Source organism: Mus caroli, unplaced genomic scaffold (assembly GCF_978045245.1).
Source record: "Mus caroli unplaced genomic scaffold, Mus_caroli_1 scaffold_13, whole genome shotgun sequence".
Taxonomy (NCBI): domain Eukaryota; kingdom Metazoa; phylum Chordata; class Mammalia; order Rodentia; family Muridae; genus Mus; species Mus caroli.
This window is the reverse complement of record NW_028227268.1, coordinates 19633530-19652478: the sequence shown is the minus strand read 5'-3', so window position 1 is coordinate 19652478 and position 18949 is coordinate 19633530. Positions and strand designations below refer to the sequence as shown.

The 18949-nt window shown below is 41.4% G+C and overlaps 1 protein-coding gene across 3 annotated transcripts in view; it reads right to left on the bottom strand.

Moving 5' to 3' along the window:
* Gpatch8 (G-patch domain containing 8) overlaps positions 1-18949 on the bottom strand; it is a 78626-nt gene that overhangs the window by 10996 nt on the left and 48681 nt on the right. For 2 of the 3 annotated variants that reach the window (XM_021177201.3, XM_029483228.2), the window contains 3 exons: positions 18459-18545; positions 11575-11718; positions 236-366 (listed from right to left, as the gene is read on the bottom strand). In XM_021177201.3, coding sequence (XP_021032860.1) covers positions 236-366; positions 11575-11718; positions 18459-18545 — 362 coding nt within the window. Of the gene's footprint in view, positions 1-235; positions 367-1484; positions 1980-11574; positions 11719-18458; positions 18546-18949 lie in introns of those variants that run through there. The other variant, XM_029483229.2, reaches the window with a different exon arrangement.

Here is an 18949-nt window from a genome sequence, read left to right as displayed (position 1 = left end):
CCTCCCCCCGCCACCCAAGTTAAATAATTTTTAGATATATACTTTTTGAGATCAGGTCTCATCAGCCAGGTTGGCTTTACTCTTACAGCAATTCTCTTGCCTCAGACTCCCAAGTGCTAGGATTATAGGCATGAGCTACTACATCCAGTGTTTGAATTATAATTTTAAACCTGTAAATTTAAAATTTAAGGATTCTATTTATCTACAGGACATTCCTAACATGAAATTTTCCTACCATTCAGCTTGTTTTCTTTGCTCTGCCAACTCATGGAGCCGCCGAAGGGCTTTTTCTTGTTTCTTCTCGTCTTTGCGGGATCTTGAAGACACATTTCGGGCAAACTCTCTCTGCTTGAGATCTTTTAATCTCTGAGTTAAAAAGAAAGAAACAGAAGGTGAGCAATTTTTAATAACACACAGATGTGAAGGCAAAGCCTTTATAATATTTACCCTGAACCAATGTTATAACACTGGCATGGAGTACACTAGTCTATTCATGTGGTGCTCAGAAACACAACGCTGGTCACTTAGAGCACGACACTTGGATTATGGGCATTTGTAATTAGGACAGCAAGTCATTTGCCTTATTGTACAGAACAAAATGCTTTCAGAAGCAACACGCAGATTTTAGACTATTGGGAAGAAAGAAAAGAGACCAATCACCTGCTCTTCCAGGACGCAGAACCAGACAAACAAATGTGAGAGAAATCGCAGTAACACAGGCCAAAGTGACAGAAAGGGGTTAGGCTGGTACAGAAAATTACCCAAGGTGTAAGAGCTAAAAAAAAAAAAAAGCAATGTACAGCTTACATGGGAGGTTATCACTATCAGAGCAAACAGAAATACTTTCTTTCCCCACCATAAAAGTGTGGGGATTTTATCTGGTTTTAGTGATAACAGAGGTTTCTTACAATTATGAAAGTCGAGAGGTCTTCCAACCCTGGCATGTTCAGAACTCAGCCTGACCACTTTCATCCAGCCTGTCTGCTAAAATGGAAATAATCATGTTGCTTTCCACTCCTTCATAGCCCTGAGAGGAATATCAGGGAAGAAGGACACAGGAAAGTTGAAGATTCTGTGACTTAAAATTCTAGTAACAGAATGGGCCTTTTGTTCTCAGAAGCTACTGTGTAATTTTCCTCAAAACAGAAGAAAACAAAAAGCGAAGAAGTGTCATGAGACAGGCTGGTGACAGAGTCCGACATACCCATCTGCAATGAAGACGGTGCAACACACTCCAGAACATGAAAAGTGAACGCAAGGCCTGCCCAGCAGCCTATGCTCTCCCAAACAGCTTAGGAAAAGGGAGCTGACCCAATATAAAGTGGACATTGCTTTAGAAAGGCATGGTGTTCAACAGACAGAGGAATTTTCTTACCTAGTATTTATGAAATGTGTTTCAAATCTTTTGGAACTGGGAGGGGGAAAGGTAGAAAGACACACACACAAAAAAGATATACAGCTAAAGACACTATAGAAAAACTCACTCTTGTGATCTGGGCTCCCAAATTAGAAGGATTTGCTCTCAAAACATCAGCTGAAAACGTCACATCACAAAGAGAAAAAAAAAAGTAAAAAATAAAACAAGAGTGGAAGAGAAAAAATAAGGCAAGCATTACTACATAAGCTCTCAGTGAATCTACAAATGATATACTCAACATCAGGGACAAAAGCATCTACTCAACGAGGGCTGGGGAGAAGCAAGAGTGGAAAACACACACGTGTATGTATGTGTACACACACACACACACACACACACACACACACACACACACACACAAGTAATCACGTCTAGATAAATTAAACTACCCTTTTTCTGTAATAGGTTCCATTTCTTCAAGAGAAATGGTCAGAGAACTTCAGGAAAGACTGCTATTGTCGATGAGCAGTGAGTGAGGCCGTACTCATTCCTCTTAAGTTTGGAGAACATCAATTAATCAACAGCTAACAAAGCTGGTGCTGGTGTAGGTCCCATATAGATTTAGATTTCTATAAACTCAAGTCATTCCCCGCCCCCCGCCCCCTTTGGTACTAAGCTTACTACTGAACTATCTATAGCCCCAACCCTTTTAGAGAAGGCCTCACTGAGGTGCCTGAAGTCACCTTAGTCTGTGGCCCAGGCAGGCCTTGAACTCCTGCTACTGCATTCCAAGTAGCTGGGATTACACTTTTGCACCACCAGGCTCAGTGAGGATCAACTATCTTAAGTATGAATTTCAATGTTTTTCTTCTGAGAGGAATGGGGCAGAATGGATTCACTATGACTATTATGCCATTTGTTATGGATAAATCTTTTTTTTCCTCCTTCCTAAACACTTAATAGACTCTCTTATCAAAATTTAAATAGAATGCAATGTTTTTCTCATATCTCCCTATACACCTCAAGAAGTTCTACGTGCATCTAACTCAAAGCAGGCATTTGTTGAATTATAGGACATTGTTCAAAAAATAATCATATTCATCAAAGCCTGGAGCCTCCAGATCGTGTCAGACAAGGATTAGGTTTTCCTCCCCCTCCTCGCCTCTCTTTTGTCTCTTTGTGTAGCCCTTGGCTGGCCTAGAACTAAAGAGAGAAGAACCACTTGCCTCTGTCTCCTGAGTACAGGGATTTAACGGGTGGTCCATCACACACCCCTGGCTCTATACGTTCCAAAAGATGAAGGAACAGGACCAAGCTCACAGCATTCTCAACACATTCTACCCAAAAGTTCTGCTCCAAGTACACAGACACAGACAGGAAACAGAATGTCATCAAGGAGGCATATCTCAAGTGTTAGGCTTCCTTCTAGGTAAAACGTATCCGAGTACTCTATCAAGTCCAGCAAATATTCCTTCATAACCCTCACAAACTTCACAGTCAAACCTGGAGTCTCAGGGTAGAATGAGAACTTTCCAGGTTTAGCACAGTCTGAGAGGCAGCATATAAATCTCCCCAAACCCAGCACACAGACACAGCTGCCTTTCCGATGGTGACTGTCTTAGTCAGGGTTTCTATTCCTGCACAAAATATCAAAACCAAGGAGCAAGTTGGGGAGGAAAGGGTTTATTCAGCTTACACTTCCACACCAAAAGTAGTCAGTACAGTGACATTCTGATGGAATGGAGAAACACGCCTTTTCTTTAAAAGGAATAATTTCTCTTCTCTTCTCCTTCCTTCCTTCCTTCCTTCCTTCCTTCCTTCCTTCCTTCCTTCCTTCCTTCCTTCCTTTCTTTCTTTCTTTCTTTCATTTTTTTAAAAAAAGATTTATCAGCCGGGTGGTGGTGGTGGCGCACACCTTTAATCCCAGCACTCGGGAGGCAGAGGCAGGCAGATTTCTGAGTTTGAGGCCAGCCTGGTCTACAGAGTGAGTTCCAGGACAGCCAGAGCTACACAGAGAAACCCTGTCTCGAAAAACCAATAAAACCCAAAAAAGATAGATTTATTTATTTATTATAAGCACACTGTAGTTGTCTTCAGACACCCAGAAGAGAGCGTCAGATTAAGGATGGTTGTGAGCCACCTTGTGGTTGCTGGGATTGAACTCAGGACCTCTGGAAGAGCAGTCAGTGCTCTTACCTGCTGAGCCATCTCTCCAGCCCCAAGGAATCACTTCTTTATGCATGTATGTATGTATGTATGTATGTATGTATGTATGCATGTATGTATGTATTCATTTATTTACTGTGCTCCCTATCCCCACTGCACGGGGTCGCAGGGCACTAACGACCTGGGTCATAAGGCTGAGTGAGGAGCAGACCCTCGCTCATCTCCTGAGCCATCTCATGGGCTCCAAGACTCAGTTAATATTCTATTTTCCTTATCTGACTCCAACTTTCTTTCCCAATTTAGATAAAAGAATTCCCTTTACCAAGTCTCTGCCGTCCCTGCCCCTGCCCCCTAAGAACCCAGAATAGCATTCTCCCCCGTCAGCACCTTGCCCTAGTTCTCATCCGTGACTGTCAGGCTGTTCTCAATGCAGCTGCTCCTGTCTTTCAGAAAGGTGCAAGAGGCCAGCTTCAGTCAGAAAGACTAGGTCAAGCCACTCATCACCAGTCACCCAAGTCTGTACCTCACAGCCTCAGCTGTCCTCACAGTAAAATTAGAATGAGGTATTAATAGGTTTATGAGATTAAATGCCAAACTAACACCCTTTCCTTTAGTATTTCAGTCCCAGGCCTTACTCATGGCAAGTGCTGTACAACTAAACTGCCTACAGCCCTCTTTTTATGTTTATTTTCAGAAAGGGCATCTAGCACTGACCTGCCCAAGCTGGCTCTGTAGTTATTGTCAATAACAACAAAGCACCTAGCAGGTCACAACTGCTCATATTGCTTTTCTTTTTCTTTTTTCTTTTCCTTTGTTTTTCAAGACATACTTCCACTATGTAGTCCTGGCTGGCTATCCTGGAACTCACTCTGTAGATCAGGCTGGCCTCAAACTCAAGAGACCCGCCTGCCTCTGCCTCCCTTGTGCTGGGATTAAAGGCATGCGCCACCACCCAGTTACTAGTTTTATTTTTAAAATAAACTTTATCATAAAAACAAAACAAAAACAAAACTTGCAAATAAAAAAAAATTCACACACCAAAATTAGCTACTATTTAAAGGAAATCTCTTTTTAAATAAGAAATTCTGTCCTGGCATTGGTGGAGCACACCTTCAGCACTCAGGAGGCAGGCAGAGGTCTGAGTGTGAGACTAGTCTATAGAGTACAGACCGCCTGGTTGCTCTTCTTTTTGAAGTCAGTGAATTGAAGACAGACTGCAGACTACCTATGCATCCTGTGTGGCCACGAGCAGAGCTAGAGACAGAACATGGAGAGGCTCCTATGCTTCAGTCTCTTCCTGGATATGGATGCTCTGACCTCCTTCAACCTGTAAACATTCCTTCTCCTCTCCTATCAACAGTCCTAGAACACCAAACCCGGGCCTCTTTTCCCTGCTGTTTAACGTCTCCCTTTCGTATAAGGTAACGGTGACGACCTTCTGCCAAACTGAAGCAACCTCTCAAGTACTTGGCCACTGTACCCAATCCAAGCTCCAGGGACTGGTGTTTCTGGAAAAGACCATCCAGGATAGTCCTCACTGGTGACAGGGAAATCCTGCAGAGCTCCACGGTTAACTGGACCAGCTAGAGCAGTTCAGAGAGCACAGGACCTTTCTGTCCTCTCACCAACTGGAGACTCCATCTAGGGGCCTCTCCAGGCTAGGCAAGCACTCTGCCCTGAGAGCCACGTGTCTGTCAGTCTGTCCTTGAACCCTACCTTCCTTCTGCAGGTCAGACTTGTCAGGCACGCACCAGCTCCTGCTTCACTGCTCTCCTCACACACAGCACGCCCACTTGTAACACGCCCACTTGTAACACGCCCACTTGTAACAAAGTGTTTATTTGGGTTGCTTTAACCTTTCAGACTACACGATTTCAGAATACACGATTCATCTTAGAATTACTATCACAGTGTATGACTGAAATGAATTTAAATTTACAAACAAACGAAAAAAAACCAAGTTGAAACAGTAGAACATGAACACGGTCGGCTGGTTTTTACTTAAATTACAGTTGTGTGCTAAGATGAGAAACAATTAGAAATGCATAATAAGAGAATATGCAGTCTACCTGCAATATTAGCTCTTGATTTTTTTTCATCAACTACATGTAAAAGCATATAGCTTTTGTAAATAGACACGTTTCCAAAGCTAATTAGGTTGTGATTACTGGGCAAGTAACCTACTCTTAGTAGGTGAAAAGATCAAAACATGCTCAAGTTTTAAGAGAGTGACCAAATGACTCCATTCACTATGAAGTAAAACAGTCCCAAAGAAAATGGCACCCAGTGATAAGACTCCAAACCCAGCACAGCTCACTCTGCACAGCTGTACACAGGCTCCAAGACACATTCTTCTCTTTATACTTCTGTTTCAACACTGTAACTAACTACTTGAGAGGGGAACTGTGTTAAGTCAATATTTATGAAGCTTTAGGATTCAGGATACTTTTTTTTTTTTTTTTTTTTGGTTTTTTCGAGACAGGGTTTCTCTGTGTAGCCCTGGCTGTCCTGGCACTCACTTTGTAGACCAGGCTGGCCTCGAACTCAGAAATCCGCCTGCCTCTGCCTCCCTAGTGCTGGGATTAAAGGCGTGCTGGGATTAAAGGAGTGTGCCACCACACCCGGCACCTTGGTTTTTGTTTTTTCGAGACAGGATTTCTCTGTGTAGCCCTGGCTGTCCTGGAACTCAGAAATCCGCCTGCCTCTGCCTCCCGAGTGCTAGGATTAAAGGCGTGAGCCACCACGTCCGGCTCAGGATACTTTATATGGCTTTCTAAGGACAAACAATATAAACAAAACACACACATGGAATATGTTCACAGCTATATGATTTAGATAGTTAGCTACTTTTGTTTAATTTTGGCCCTAGGATTATCTTCCCTCAACTGGTTATGTCTGTTCTGATCCCTCAACACACACACACACACACACACACACACACACACACACCCCACATAGAGAACTGAATGACAGAAACAAATCCTAGTCAAACTAACAAAAACCAAAACCAAAACAAAAAAAGTCAGCAAACAGTGAAGCCTCGAGAGCACAGCGACCTGCAAACTGTTCCTCAGAACACACTGTAATTCAGAGCCCAATTCCTCTTTGAGTACCAAGAGAAACCCAAACACTTCAGCTCTCTGGCAATACTAAGTATGAAAATAACCAACTATGATTAGGTAACACCATCAAAGATCCAGCCAGCCAGTACAGAGTGTTAGGGAAACCATGCATTAGTAGCCTCTATCTATTCTGTGTAATCCAATCAGTGAAATCACTACTGGCTGTGATGGGCATGCTGTTTCAAAGTTCAAAAACTACTACTATTCACAGATGAAACAGATATTTATATTGTTAAATAAGTCTTCAGTTTTTTCAGAACATGTAAAAAGTACAGAAGTTTTGATACTAGAGTCAGTTAAAAAAAAAGAGGAATGCTGAAAGCATTATTTCCTTTGAGAGTAAAAATAAAGGAAATACTGGAAGCTGATGTAGAATGCCAAGATACAACAATCAGATCAGATGACTGCAAGGAAGTGAGCCCAACACAGGAGGGTTGGAGACTGCTCCAGTGTGCCCAGTGTCAAGTCAGAACTCGGGGACATGGGAAGGAACACTGAGTAGGTCTGAGTGACAACTCAAGTGTTTAAAGGAATGTGGCAATGACTCACACACTGTACAGGGTGATGGGAACATACAGCTGTTTGTTTGGAGAGTGAGAGACAGCAACTACTAAGCTGGAATCAAGGCTTGCTCAACTATAGTCCCAATGGCATCAGACAGTCCACGATGAATCAAAGGCTGACTTACTGAGCAGTTCTAGGTGTTTTGTTTTGTTTGAGAGATGGGCCTCAAAGCGTGGTGGGTTCATATCTGTAATCCCACATCACCATAACTGTCTAATTAAACAGCAGCAACGAGAACAAACCAAAACCAGTCAATCACACAGAAACGCAGAAGACACTTGACTGTCATGCTGCAGAAGCCAGCTCTAGGTTTCTGCCTCAGGAACTACAAGTGTATGTCACTGTATATGACTCAGATTTTTTCTTAAGGTGGGAACCAATTAAAATTAAGTGGAAAAACTAACATCATGAAGACTAAGCCAAATAGATTTGTTGAGGTGAGCTTTGATCTTCCACTTATTGTATTGCAATCATCTCTGGTGACACAAACAGGAAGTGACAGATGAACGTGTGACAGTAAGATGTTTACTCTTTTCTTGGTGTTTTTTTTGCAGCCCAGAAGAGCAAACCGGGTCTTTGACCACAAACATTCACTCTGAGCTACCCTTCCAACCCCAGTATTCACTAGTAAATGCTGCTACAGACTCACTCTGGGAAAGATTCCCTGCAGTCTGAATTTGAGGCTTTTACATCTATCAGCATGTAAGATAATTAAAAGGCCAGGGAAGTGGGGATGGAAAAACTTTAAGCTTCATATTTAACTGTAGCTTACAACTAAGCTGACAGGGCTAGGACACAATCACTGTTTTACTGTGCACTCAGGCATGTCATAGCTTAGTAAGTAATCACATGTGGGCTATTTCCTAAGCATGGTTGGCTTCATCAATGGAGATTTCAAAAGGTAATAAAACAGAGTACACGAATTAGAATCACAGTGCCTATACTTTTACACTTAGAAAGTTTAAGCTGAGTCTCAATTATTTTTTTATTAACGACTTCACAAAAGTCTTGGAGAATGTGAGAAAAGCCGGCAAATAGAGGCGTGTGAAAGTGTCCTTTCTCCTTCCCTAAAAAACCCCACAAATCAGAGTAACCATGCTGCTGCTTGTTTTTCAGAAACTGGACCTTAAGAAATGTACAGTATTTCCCAGGGCCTGCCTACTTTAGTTTGCCAGTAACAAGGCTTTTCTCCAAAGTGTTAGTGGTGAACCTCTGACGGAAGATGAAAGCTAGGACTACCACGGAGTAAACTACTTACCTTTTACCTCAGTCATAATAATCCTCTTGTGTCTTGCTTGAAGGCAGCACAAGGTGCCTTTATGATTTTAGAGCACCAACTTGAAAAATGGCAGGCCCAGATGTAAGTTCATGTCCACAGAAGAGGATAAAATACATGATCCTATCTCCTTTGAGATTTAGCTGTGCTGTAGCAAAGTCAACTGATAGTTCCTTACAATTTTTAATAGAGGTCAGGCAAGGTGAGGGAAGTGGACAAGGGACTCTAGAGGCCAGCATGGTTTTGCAACAAATGCCCTCTCTTCTTCTCTTTTCTTTTAGTATAGAGTTTATTCAGGGCATGGGGAGGGGAGTCAAGAGGGCAGGAGAGGCAAGAAAGAGAGAGTAGAGGAGTAGAGGCCAGCCATGAGCACGTGGGGGAGTGGGGAAGTGGGGAAGTGGGGGGAAGGGAGGGAGGGGAGAACAAGGGTGAGAACAAGAAGGCAAGAGAAGAACAAGAGCAAATGCCCTTTCTTGAAAAGAGAAAAAAAAGACAGGAAGGAAGGAATGAAAGAGTGGAGAAAAGAGCTGGGATAATAAAAGCCATTTAAGGCTCTTTATAACATGCTGGCCTGAGAATCTACAGTTTGTAGAAAGACATGAACACGAAGAATAGTGATATGCTCTACTTTCCAACAAAAGCAAAACAAAACAAAAAAACCAAAGTCATACATATTACAACTGGTTTTTTTTGTAGAGACAGAAACTTCTTCCTATGTAGCCCAGGCTGGCTTCAAATTAAAAATCTTCTTGCCTTCACCTACTAAAAACTGAAACCTCAGGCTTGCGCCATGAAGCCTAGGTCTTTTAACATCGAGAGTGTGTTTCTGACTCAGGTGAAGGAATGAACTAACATGCATTTGTGAATGACACAACTAAAGATCTTTCCAAGTCATGGCTCTCAATCATATTCGGTATTAGTGGACAGTATTTTTGAGTTCTCTGTAAGAAACTCATAATTTTATCTATTATACATGTATGTAAGTAGGTATATGTATATGCATACATGTGTACATGTCTGTGCTTGTGCATATGGAAACTATAGGTTGGGTGTCAGTTGTCTTTATCACCTTCCACCTTGTTTTTTGATACATGATCTCTCACTGAACCTGCTAATTAGACTGGTTAAAGAACCTGTGATATTCACGTCTCTGCCTCTCCAGCACAGAAATTACAGGTACAGGCTGCCATCCTGCTCTGTACATGGGTGCTAGGGATCAGAATTTACAGTACCATACAAGCACTTTACAAAGTGCCAAGCGCCCTCACACTGTACAGCAAGTACTTCATCATCTGAACCATCTCCTCAGATTGCTCAATTCTTAATTTTATACTTTTGATTATCAAAAACAATTTAAGTGAACATATTGGATCTAGACGAGCTCTTTATAAATGCTTATGGTATCACCAGAGATGTAAAATAATTATGATCTGTGCTAGGTGAACATGAAACAATAGCATCATCAATTTCAAGGTTTTCAGCAGTGAACCTCAGTACCAGAGACTGTAATTCTAGGCCACATAACTCTTTATTCTGAGGTACTTCCTGTACACTGTAGAATATTTAACATTATCTTTGCACCCCACCCACCTGCTCTCAAGAATACTACTGCTTAGTTAAAGCAACCTGAAATGAACCCAGACAACAGCTCTGAAGTGCCCTGGGGAACAGGTTCTCTCCAAGCTGATAACTGCTGTAATCGAGTAGAGTAGTGAAACCAATCAGAAACCAATCAGTCGGCATATACAGGAAAACAAATGAGAATGGCAAGAATCAATCAATCAATCAATCAATGAACGAATCAAGCTGAAACAACTTCTATTACACTTAAGAGCTGTATCACTGAGGTATTAGTCAATATGAATTTAATTAGTTTTGCACTTTCTTAAATATTTTGCTTTGAAAGAAATTCTTTCCTCTTAAAAAGCAACTTGGAGGCTGGGGAGATAGCTCAGCCATCTTGTTTGGTATGGTGGCATAATCCTGAAATCCTAACACTGGCTGCGTATCTGTGGAGGGCTACCATAAGCTGAAGACCAGCTTGGTCTACATAGGGAGGGAGTTCTGGGGCATTTAAAGACTGTGTTTGTTTGTTTGTTTGTTTGAAAGCAATTTAACTGAAATGATTATCAAGAGTCTAAGAGGTTGGTTCTGGGTGCTATTAAAAAGCAAACTAGGCAATCCATGAGGAACAAGCCAACAAGCAGCACTCTTCCACAGCCTCTGTATCAGCTCCTGCTTCTAGGTTCCTGCCCTTACTTCCAGCAGTGATGAACTCTTTTTTTTTTTTTTTTTTAAAGATTTATTTATTTATTATATGTAAGTACACTGTAGCTGTCTTCAGACACTCCAGAAGAGGGAGTCAGATCTTGTTACAAATGGTTTTGAGCAACCATGTGGTTGCTGGGATTTGAACTCCAGACCTTTGGAAGAGCAGTCGGGTGCTCTTACCCACTGAGCCATCTCACCAGGCCCAGTGATGAACTCTTACCTAGGATACCAACCCTGCCCTCTCTAAGTTGCTTTTGGTCAAGGTGTTTCACATTTCCTCATAGTAGAGACTTATTAAGACAAAGTGGCTTGTTGTTGTTAAGACAGTGTCTAATTTTATTGTATTTTAATTTTTTCATCAGGATTTAAGTTACTTTTCAAGGCATATGGAGTACAAAATGACCTACTGATAAAAAATAGTAGCCAATAAAACTTGAATTCTTATATATGCAGAATTCAGGAGAACACAGTCTACGAGAACTCTTTAAAAAAAGTTTCACATGTTGAGGAAGGGAGAAACTGATGTAAGCTCTCCCAGTGGTCCTCAGATCAATCGCCATATTGAAAAAAACTACTTAAAGCATTACTTCAGGTTTGAGAAATTCACAACCCATTATGCTACTTAAAATAGTGGTGGACTGTCAGGGATGTTGTGTTGGGAAAGCTCCCATGGTGGGTGGGGGGGGGGGGGGAATCAAGAGTATCAGGTACAAAATAAAGACTGGCTGATAAAGAAGCCAGTCACACCCATAAACGCCTACAGTTGTTAACAATCAAGAGCCTTCTTCCTTGGTACCGAGTAGTTAGTTATTCCTTACCTGCTTGTGTGCATGATCATAAGAATTGATGTGGTTGTCAAATTCCTGATGTTTCTGATACTGTTTATCACAAAGTTCACAGTAAAAGTTGGCTCTGAGATCTTCTAAGGCTTTTGCAATTGCCTTTTCTTTGTCAACATAATCCTGTTAAGAACCACAAAAGAAAAAAGCCAACTCAGTAGGATTTAGATAGCTACTATCCAAGCAGAGAGAAAAATAGCTTTCTAGAAAATTCAATGGCACCAGTAAAAACCAGATAGAATGCAAGGCGAAATTTGGTAGGGTAACAATTTGTGTGTGTTCTAACAAGTGTTCAGGAGAGTGAAATTTTATTTCCCTTTTGGCAATACTGTAGACAAGATTCTATAGCATTCTCTATTTTGTCCTTGACCAAAATATAAGACACAATTTAATCAGGCACAGTGGTGTTACCTGTTCAAGACACCCCAGGCTGACAAGAGTGTCTTGAGTTAAAAGCTATCCCTAGTACATAGAGATTACTGAATTAGCCAGGGTCATACAGCAAATATCTGTGTCATCATGTCCCACCATTTTATTCATCTTTAAAAGATACTGTTATTTTGAATGTTTGCTTGCATTTATGTCTATGTGATATGTATGTGTTGATGCCGACAGAAGCCAAGAGAGGGTGTTTAGACCCCCATGGAGTGGAGTTATAGGCAGTTGTGAGTTGCCATGTCGGTACTGGGAAATGAATCCAGGTTCTCTTCAAGAATAGCAGGTGCCCTTTACTGTTAAGACATCTCTCTAGCTCCATTATAATTCCTTTTTTAACTTTTAAACTAACAGTTGGAATAAAGCATATACTAACCAGGATCAAGAGGAATTAGATTTATCCAAAAGGACTCAAGGTTCAACATAAAGAAAAAAAAAGTCAGTGAAACATATCCTATTAATAAGGGAATGGGAGCATTACGTGATTATCTCAATTGGTTACAATGTTTGCTAAATCAATTACCTTTGTATGTATAGCAAAGGCTGAGTATGCAGCTCAGTGGTAAAAGTCTTGCCTAGCTAGGGTGCTTATGACCTTGACCCTTGCTTGACCCCTTTGCCACCTGTTCTGTTTAAGGGATTTTAGACTATTTTTGCAATGATACTGCAAGAGAGCAACGGGCTGCCTGAAGATGCTAATTTTTTTCTACTAGCCCTTCTGCAGGAAAGTAGATGCTAAGACTTGCTAAGCTGTGGTGTCAACATTTATGACAATAGTTTATTAGGGTCCCAGCCACCGGAGTATCTATTATATTCTCTACACAGAAAACAACTTCTTTTTCCCCTAAATCTTCCCTGTGGACTTAAAACTAAAATGTAAAGTTTGTCAGCTGGTCAAAATGCCATATCCAAAACAAATTCAGCAGTTATGTTACCTTATCTAATTTTGGCCTGTTAATTTCTTCCTAGCCTGATTCTCATTCATTCATTCATTCATTCATTTGTTCGTTCTCTCCCTCCCTCCTTCCTTGTAAGCTTTCTGAGACAGGGTTTCTCTGTGTAGCCCTGGTTGTCCTGTAACTCAGTCTGTAGAATAGGCTGGCCTCAAACTCACAAGAGATCCACCTGTCTCTGCCTCCTGAATGCTTACTTAAAGTTACCCTTTACCATTTTTTTTCAGGTGTTTTGATAGTCTAAGGATTTTCAGCTGTAAGCCATAAAAGGATTCTCAGACTAGGGTGCAGCTCAGTGGCCGAGTACACAGCCTAACACATTTGAGGCCCCAAATTCAATGCCTGGTTATTTAACCAAAAATTATGTTTTTAAGTTTAATTTTATGTTCTATGTATGGGGAAAATTAGTTCACCTTTTAACTTTACATTAAAACATACTCTTTAGGGCTGGAGAGATGGCTCAGCGGTTAAGAGCACTGACTGCTTTTCCCGAGGTCCTGAGTTCAATTCCCAGCAACCACATGGTGGCTCACAACCATCTGTAATGCGATCTGATGCCCTCATCTGGTATATCTGAAGACAGCTACAGTATATTTATATAAAAAAATTAATTTTTAAAAAATACCCTTTAAACCTATTCCATGTTTATAAAATAAAAAAGTAAGCTACATCTTGAGACCCAACATTAAAAAACCACTCATTTATTACTTATTTTACTTGTTACATGTAATAATTTATAACTGTGTGTGCAGGAGTCTGTGAAATGGAGTTGCAGGAAGTTGTGACTTGCCACGTTGATTCTGGGAACAGAATTCAGGTCCTTTGTGAGAATAAGTAAGTGCTATTATCCTCTAAGTTATCTCTTCAGCCTCATAAAGATTTATTTATTTATTTATTTATTTATCGAGACAGGGTTTCTCTGTGTAGCTCTGGCTGTCCTGGAACTCACTTTGTAGACCAGGCTGGCCTCGAACTCAGAAATTCGCCTGCCTCTGCCTCCCAAGTGCTGGGATTAAAGGCGTGCGCCACCATGCCCGGCTCAGATTTATTTTTATTTACATACGTGTGTGTGCTTTGTTTGTAGTGAGTATGTTTTGTGTGCAGGTGTGCAAGGGGACTAGAGAGGGCAATGGGTTCCCTTGGAGCTGGAGTTACAGGTGGTTGTGGGTTTTAGAAACCAGCTCAGATTCTCTAGCAGAACAGTCCAATACTCCATATTATTCTTATAGAATAGTCATGCTAACCAAAGAACAAAAACCCAAGGACAGTACCTGAAAAATAGCACAAAGGTTGACCCCACTGCCTTCACAGCCACATGCACTATGGGCACACATGCACCCGCTATCTGGTAAGAGACTCTTGAGTAACTAGGACATGCTATCCTTTTCAGTGTATGAGGGTGGATGTGTTACTGCTTTGAGACAGTCACTCACAGCCCAGGATGACCTAAAATTCATTACGTAGCTGAAGCTTGCCTTGACCTTGAGGCAGTCATCCTTTCTTAGTCAGCCACATTTTTGGATGATAGGTATGTTATTATGGCTCAGTACTTAAAAACAGGAATAGGACAGTATAGTGGCTCAGTGGATAAAAGCACTTGGCATCAAACCTGAGTGCAATCTGTGAGCCCTACATGGTAGAAGGAGATTGTCCTCTGACCTTCCTGGGCCTGTGTGGCAATACATGTGGACAGACATGGAAATGGACTTGGTCACGCACAGACAAACAGAGCAAATACAGGTAATTAAAAATCTGTAAAAATAAAGACACACACAAAAATGTTATAAGTTCGAAAAAGGATCAGCCAGGTAAGACAATCTGGAGGGAAGAGAAAGTCAAGTAGTCTAGTAATTTTGTCCTGTAAACAAACTGTGCTCCACAGGCACTTCCTGCAGTTTTGCTTCTTCCTTCCTTCCTTCCTTTCAGATTTATTTATTTTATGTGTGTGAGTACACTGTTGCTGTCTTCAGACACATCAGAAGAGGTCATCAGATCTCATTACAGATGGTTGTGAGCCACCATGTGGATGCAGGGTATTGAACTCAGGACCTCTGGAAGAACAGTCAGTGCTCTTAACCACTAAGCCATCTCTGCAGCCTCCTTCCTGCAGTTTCTACCCATGACTGATCGGGTTTAAAAATGAGCAGTGGAAATGCCAAGCTCTTCATGTACAGTCATTTCAGTCTTAAAAAAAACAAAATAAGCTCTAAATTTATAACTCTTCTGCAATTTCTAATTCATTTAAAAATGAACCTAGGTCAGGCTGGTTGGATAGTGCATGCCTTTAATCATAGCACTTGGGAAGCAGGGACAGGTAGATCTGAGTTTGAAGCCAGCCTGGTCTACTGAGCACGTTCTATTCCAAGACAGCCAAGGCTATACAGAGAAACCTTTAAAAAAATAAACAAATAAACAAACAAACATAAAGAACCTAGGCAAGTATGGTGGCGCACACCTTTAATTCAAGCCCTTAGGAGGTAGAGGCAGGCCAATTTCTGAGTTTGAGGGCAGTCAGGCCCAGGATAGCCAGGGCTAAAGAGAAACCCTGACTTGAATCAACCACCACCACCAAAAAAAACCCAAAAACCAAAAACAAAATAAAAAACCCAAAAAAAACAAAAAACAAAACAAAAAAAGTGAGCCTAGATAGCACTAGAACCCCCAAATAGCAGCACACATCTTCCATTTGGGGGGGGGGGCATCTTCCATTTTTTATTTCATATGTATGAGTGCTTGCTGAGTGTGTCAAGGTACCACCTGCATGAAGTTCCTGTGGAGGCTAAATAGCACAGGAACCCTAGGGCTGGAATCATAGATGGTTGTAAGCTGCCATGTGGGTGCTGGGAATTGAATTCAGGTCCTCTGGAATAGTAGCCAGTACTCTTTTTTTTTTTTTTTTTTTTTTGGTGGTTTTTTGAGACAGGGTTTCTCTGTATAGCCCTTGGCTGTCCTGGAACTCACTTAGTAGACCAGGCTGGCCTCGAACTCAGAAATCCGCCTGCCTCTGCCTCCCGAGAGCTGGGATTAAAGGCGTGCGCCACCACGCCCGGCATAGCTAGTACTCTTAACCACTGAGCCATCTCTCTATACATTAAAAAAATTTTAAGTATTTGTTTTGTTGTGTATGTTCAATATATGTGAGTGCAATGAGGTCAGAAAACAACCTGGGGTGTCAATCCTCAACTCCTACATTGTGTGGGGAAGATCTCTCACTGTATGGACATGCTAGATGGTCCCGAGCTTCCAGGGGTCATCCTGTCACTGCCTCCTGTGCATTACAGCATGTGCTGCCACATCTGGCATGGTGTAACATGAAGTCAGGTTGCTGTACTAAGGGCTTTATACATGGACATCTGCTAACCATTGCTTTCCAAGTCAGTCTTGTCCTCAAAGTTTTGGCAGTTCTCCTGCCTCCTGTCCCTAAGTGCCATCATGTCTAGAACCTTGTCTGCTACTTGACTGCCAGGAAGACAGGTGTGCACCCCGATACCTCCTGGATTCCAGGAGTCCTTCTAGGATTGCTATCACCCCAGTCTTGGTTATTTTTTAATCTTTAAGTCTGTAAAATGATAATTACCTTAATTTTACTCTATTATTATCTATCTTAACAATGAAAGGAAATAATAGATCTTTGGTTTTCAAGACTGACAGAACATTTTTATTGTCTCCAACTAGTATGCCATCCCTTTCTCTATTCCATACTACTGAGGGAAGTCTAGATACCTAGGCTAAATTTATAGGCACTTCCAAGCACTGAGACTCTGAAGGGCCTTTAACAGATGCTTGACTGAGTAGGCAGGCTACGGCTCTACTTCCCCTTTATACGGTAGGTTTTGTTTTGTTTTTTAGTTTTATAACAAATCCCCTTTTTTCCATTTTCACCTTAAGTATCACAACCAAAAAACAGCTTTTATAGGATAATCTTTATTTTCTTTTTAAGATTTACTTATTATGTATACAGAACTCTGCCTGCCAGCAAGAGGGCACCAGATCTAATTATAGATGGTTGTGAGCCACTATGTGGTTGCTGGGAATTGAACTCAGGACTGTGGAAGCACAGATACAGCTCTTTCTATAGGATTATCTCAATGAGATCTATTTCTTTTCTTTCTTTTTTTTTTTTTTTTTAGATTTATTTATTGTTATCTGTAAGTACACTGTAGCTGTCTTCAGACACACCAGAAGAGGGCAGCAGATCTCGTTACGGATGGTTGTGAGCTACCATGTGGTTGCTGGGAATTGAACTCAGGACCTTTGGAAGAGCAGTCAGTGCTCTTACCCATTGGGCCATCTCACCAGCCCCCCCGAGCTCTATTTTTTATCTTCTAATTTGCCTATTTTATTTCTGAATGCTTAACTTACATGTTCTAAGCTGAAGTTTATTATGAATAGTCCTTTAAAAAGGAAACTATTCTGGACTAGAGAGATGGCCCAGTATTTAGAAGCACTATTGCAGAGAATCCAGGTCTGGTTCCCAGCACCTACATAGTACCTTCCAAACATCTGAACTGTAAGTTCCAGGGATTTAAAGCCCACTTGTAGACTTTGAAGGTACCAGGTACACATGTGGCACAGACATATATGTAAATAAAATATCATTTGTCTCACGTGGTAAGAACTGACTCCCCAAAGTTGTCCTTTACCCTCCTTACATATACAGTGGCAAGCACCACCTCCATACCCACCCCATTAAAGAGAAAAAGAATTCACTGTGATGTCCACATTGCGGGGGGCGGGAGGGGGGCATAGAAAGAGAGACAGAGGCTGGGTGTGGTGGCGCACACCTTTAATCCCAGCACTCGGGAGGCAGAGGCAGGCGGATTTCTGAGTTTGAAGCCAGCCTGGTCTACAGAGTGAGTTCTAGGACAGCCAGGACTACACAGAGAAACCCTGTCTCGAAAAACAAAAATAAATAAATAAAATAAAAAAATAGAGAGACGGAGATGGGGGGTGGGGGTGGGGAGGGGAACTTTAGGGCTGAGTGCAATTAACAATGAACAAGAAAATTCTTAATTTGTCACAAGAAACAATAGTTTAGCTCAGGCTAGAGGAGACTGCTGAGCAGGTAAGGCCTCCTGCTGCCAAGCCAGAGGATCTGTGTTTGCTCTCTGGGTGGAAGTTGTTCTCTGACTTCTATACACACTGTGGCATTACACATAAAATGAATGTTCCCCTCTTCCCTCTTACCCATTTTCTTTTTAAAAAGGAAAGCCTCCAAGGACTCAACCATCATTTTCCTGCTACTGCCTGACTTTCTGTATGCTACCTAGGACTAATACTTTCAAACATTAATGCAATTTCCCCAACATACATAGGGAGTAGGTATTTCAGTTTTCACTGAGGCAATAAGATTATCACAAATCACTATTAAATGTAAACAAATGCTATCAGTCAGGGAGACCCTTTTCACCAAAAATGAGTTTCTTTTCTCTTCTGTATGAATGTTCTCAACAACAATGACTTTGTTTACGTCACCTTGTACTTCTGCCTCAGCTCCTCTGTGTCTTCTTTTTCTACTTCTAGGACACGACGCCGTTCGGTAGCATCCTCGGCATAATCCAGCTTGACAAAAATAGACACATTTATTCTTATTTCCTAAAGAACCCAAGACTAACTATGAAAATGTCATTTGCACAAGCATAGTGTTTGATAGCATGGAACTTGTTTTTTCCCTCAGCTAGTTCTTGCTTTACTGTCATGTCACAGAGAACAGAAAGCAAAGTTCCTTAATCTCTTTCCTGATGTTTGCCAATACACCCACCTGCTGATTACAAGATTTCAGCTCAAGATTTACTTCCAAGGAATTAGAATGAAATGAAGACAGTATTTCAGACAATAAAATGAAGGTACTGTAGGTAACAGATATATATAACCCTGCATGGGCAGAGCATCTACTACAGCAGTGCTTTAAGCACAGGGCAACACTGTCCATTAAACGAGTGCCAGAGCCTGACCTGATTGATCTT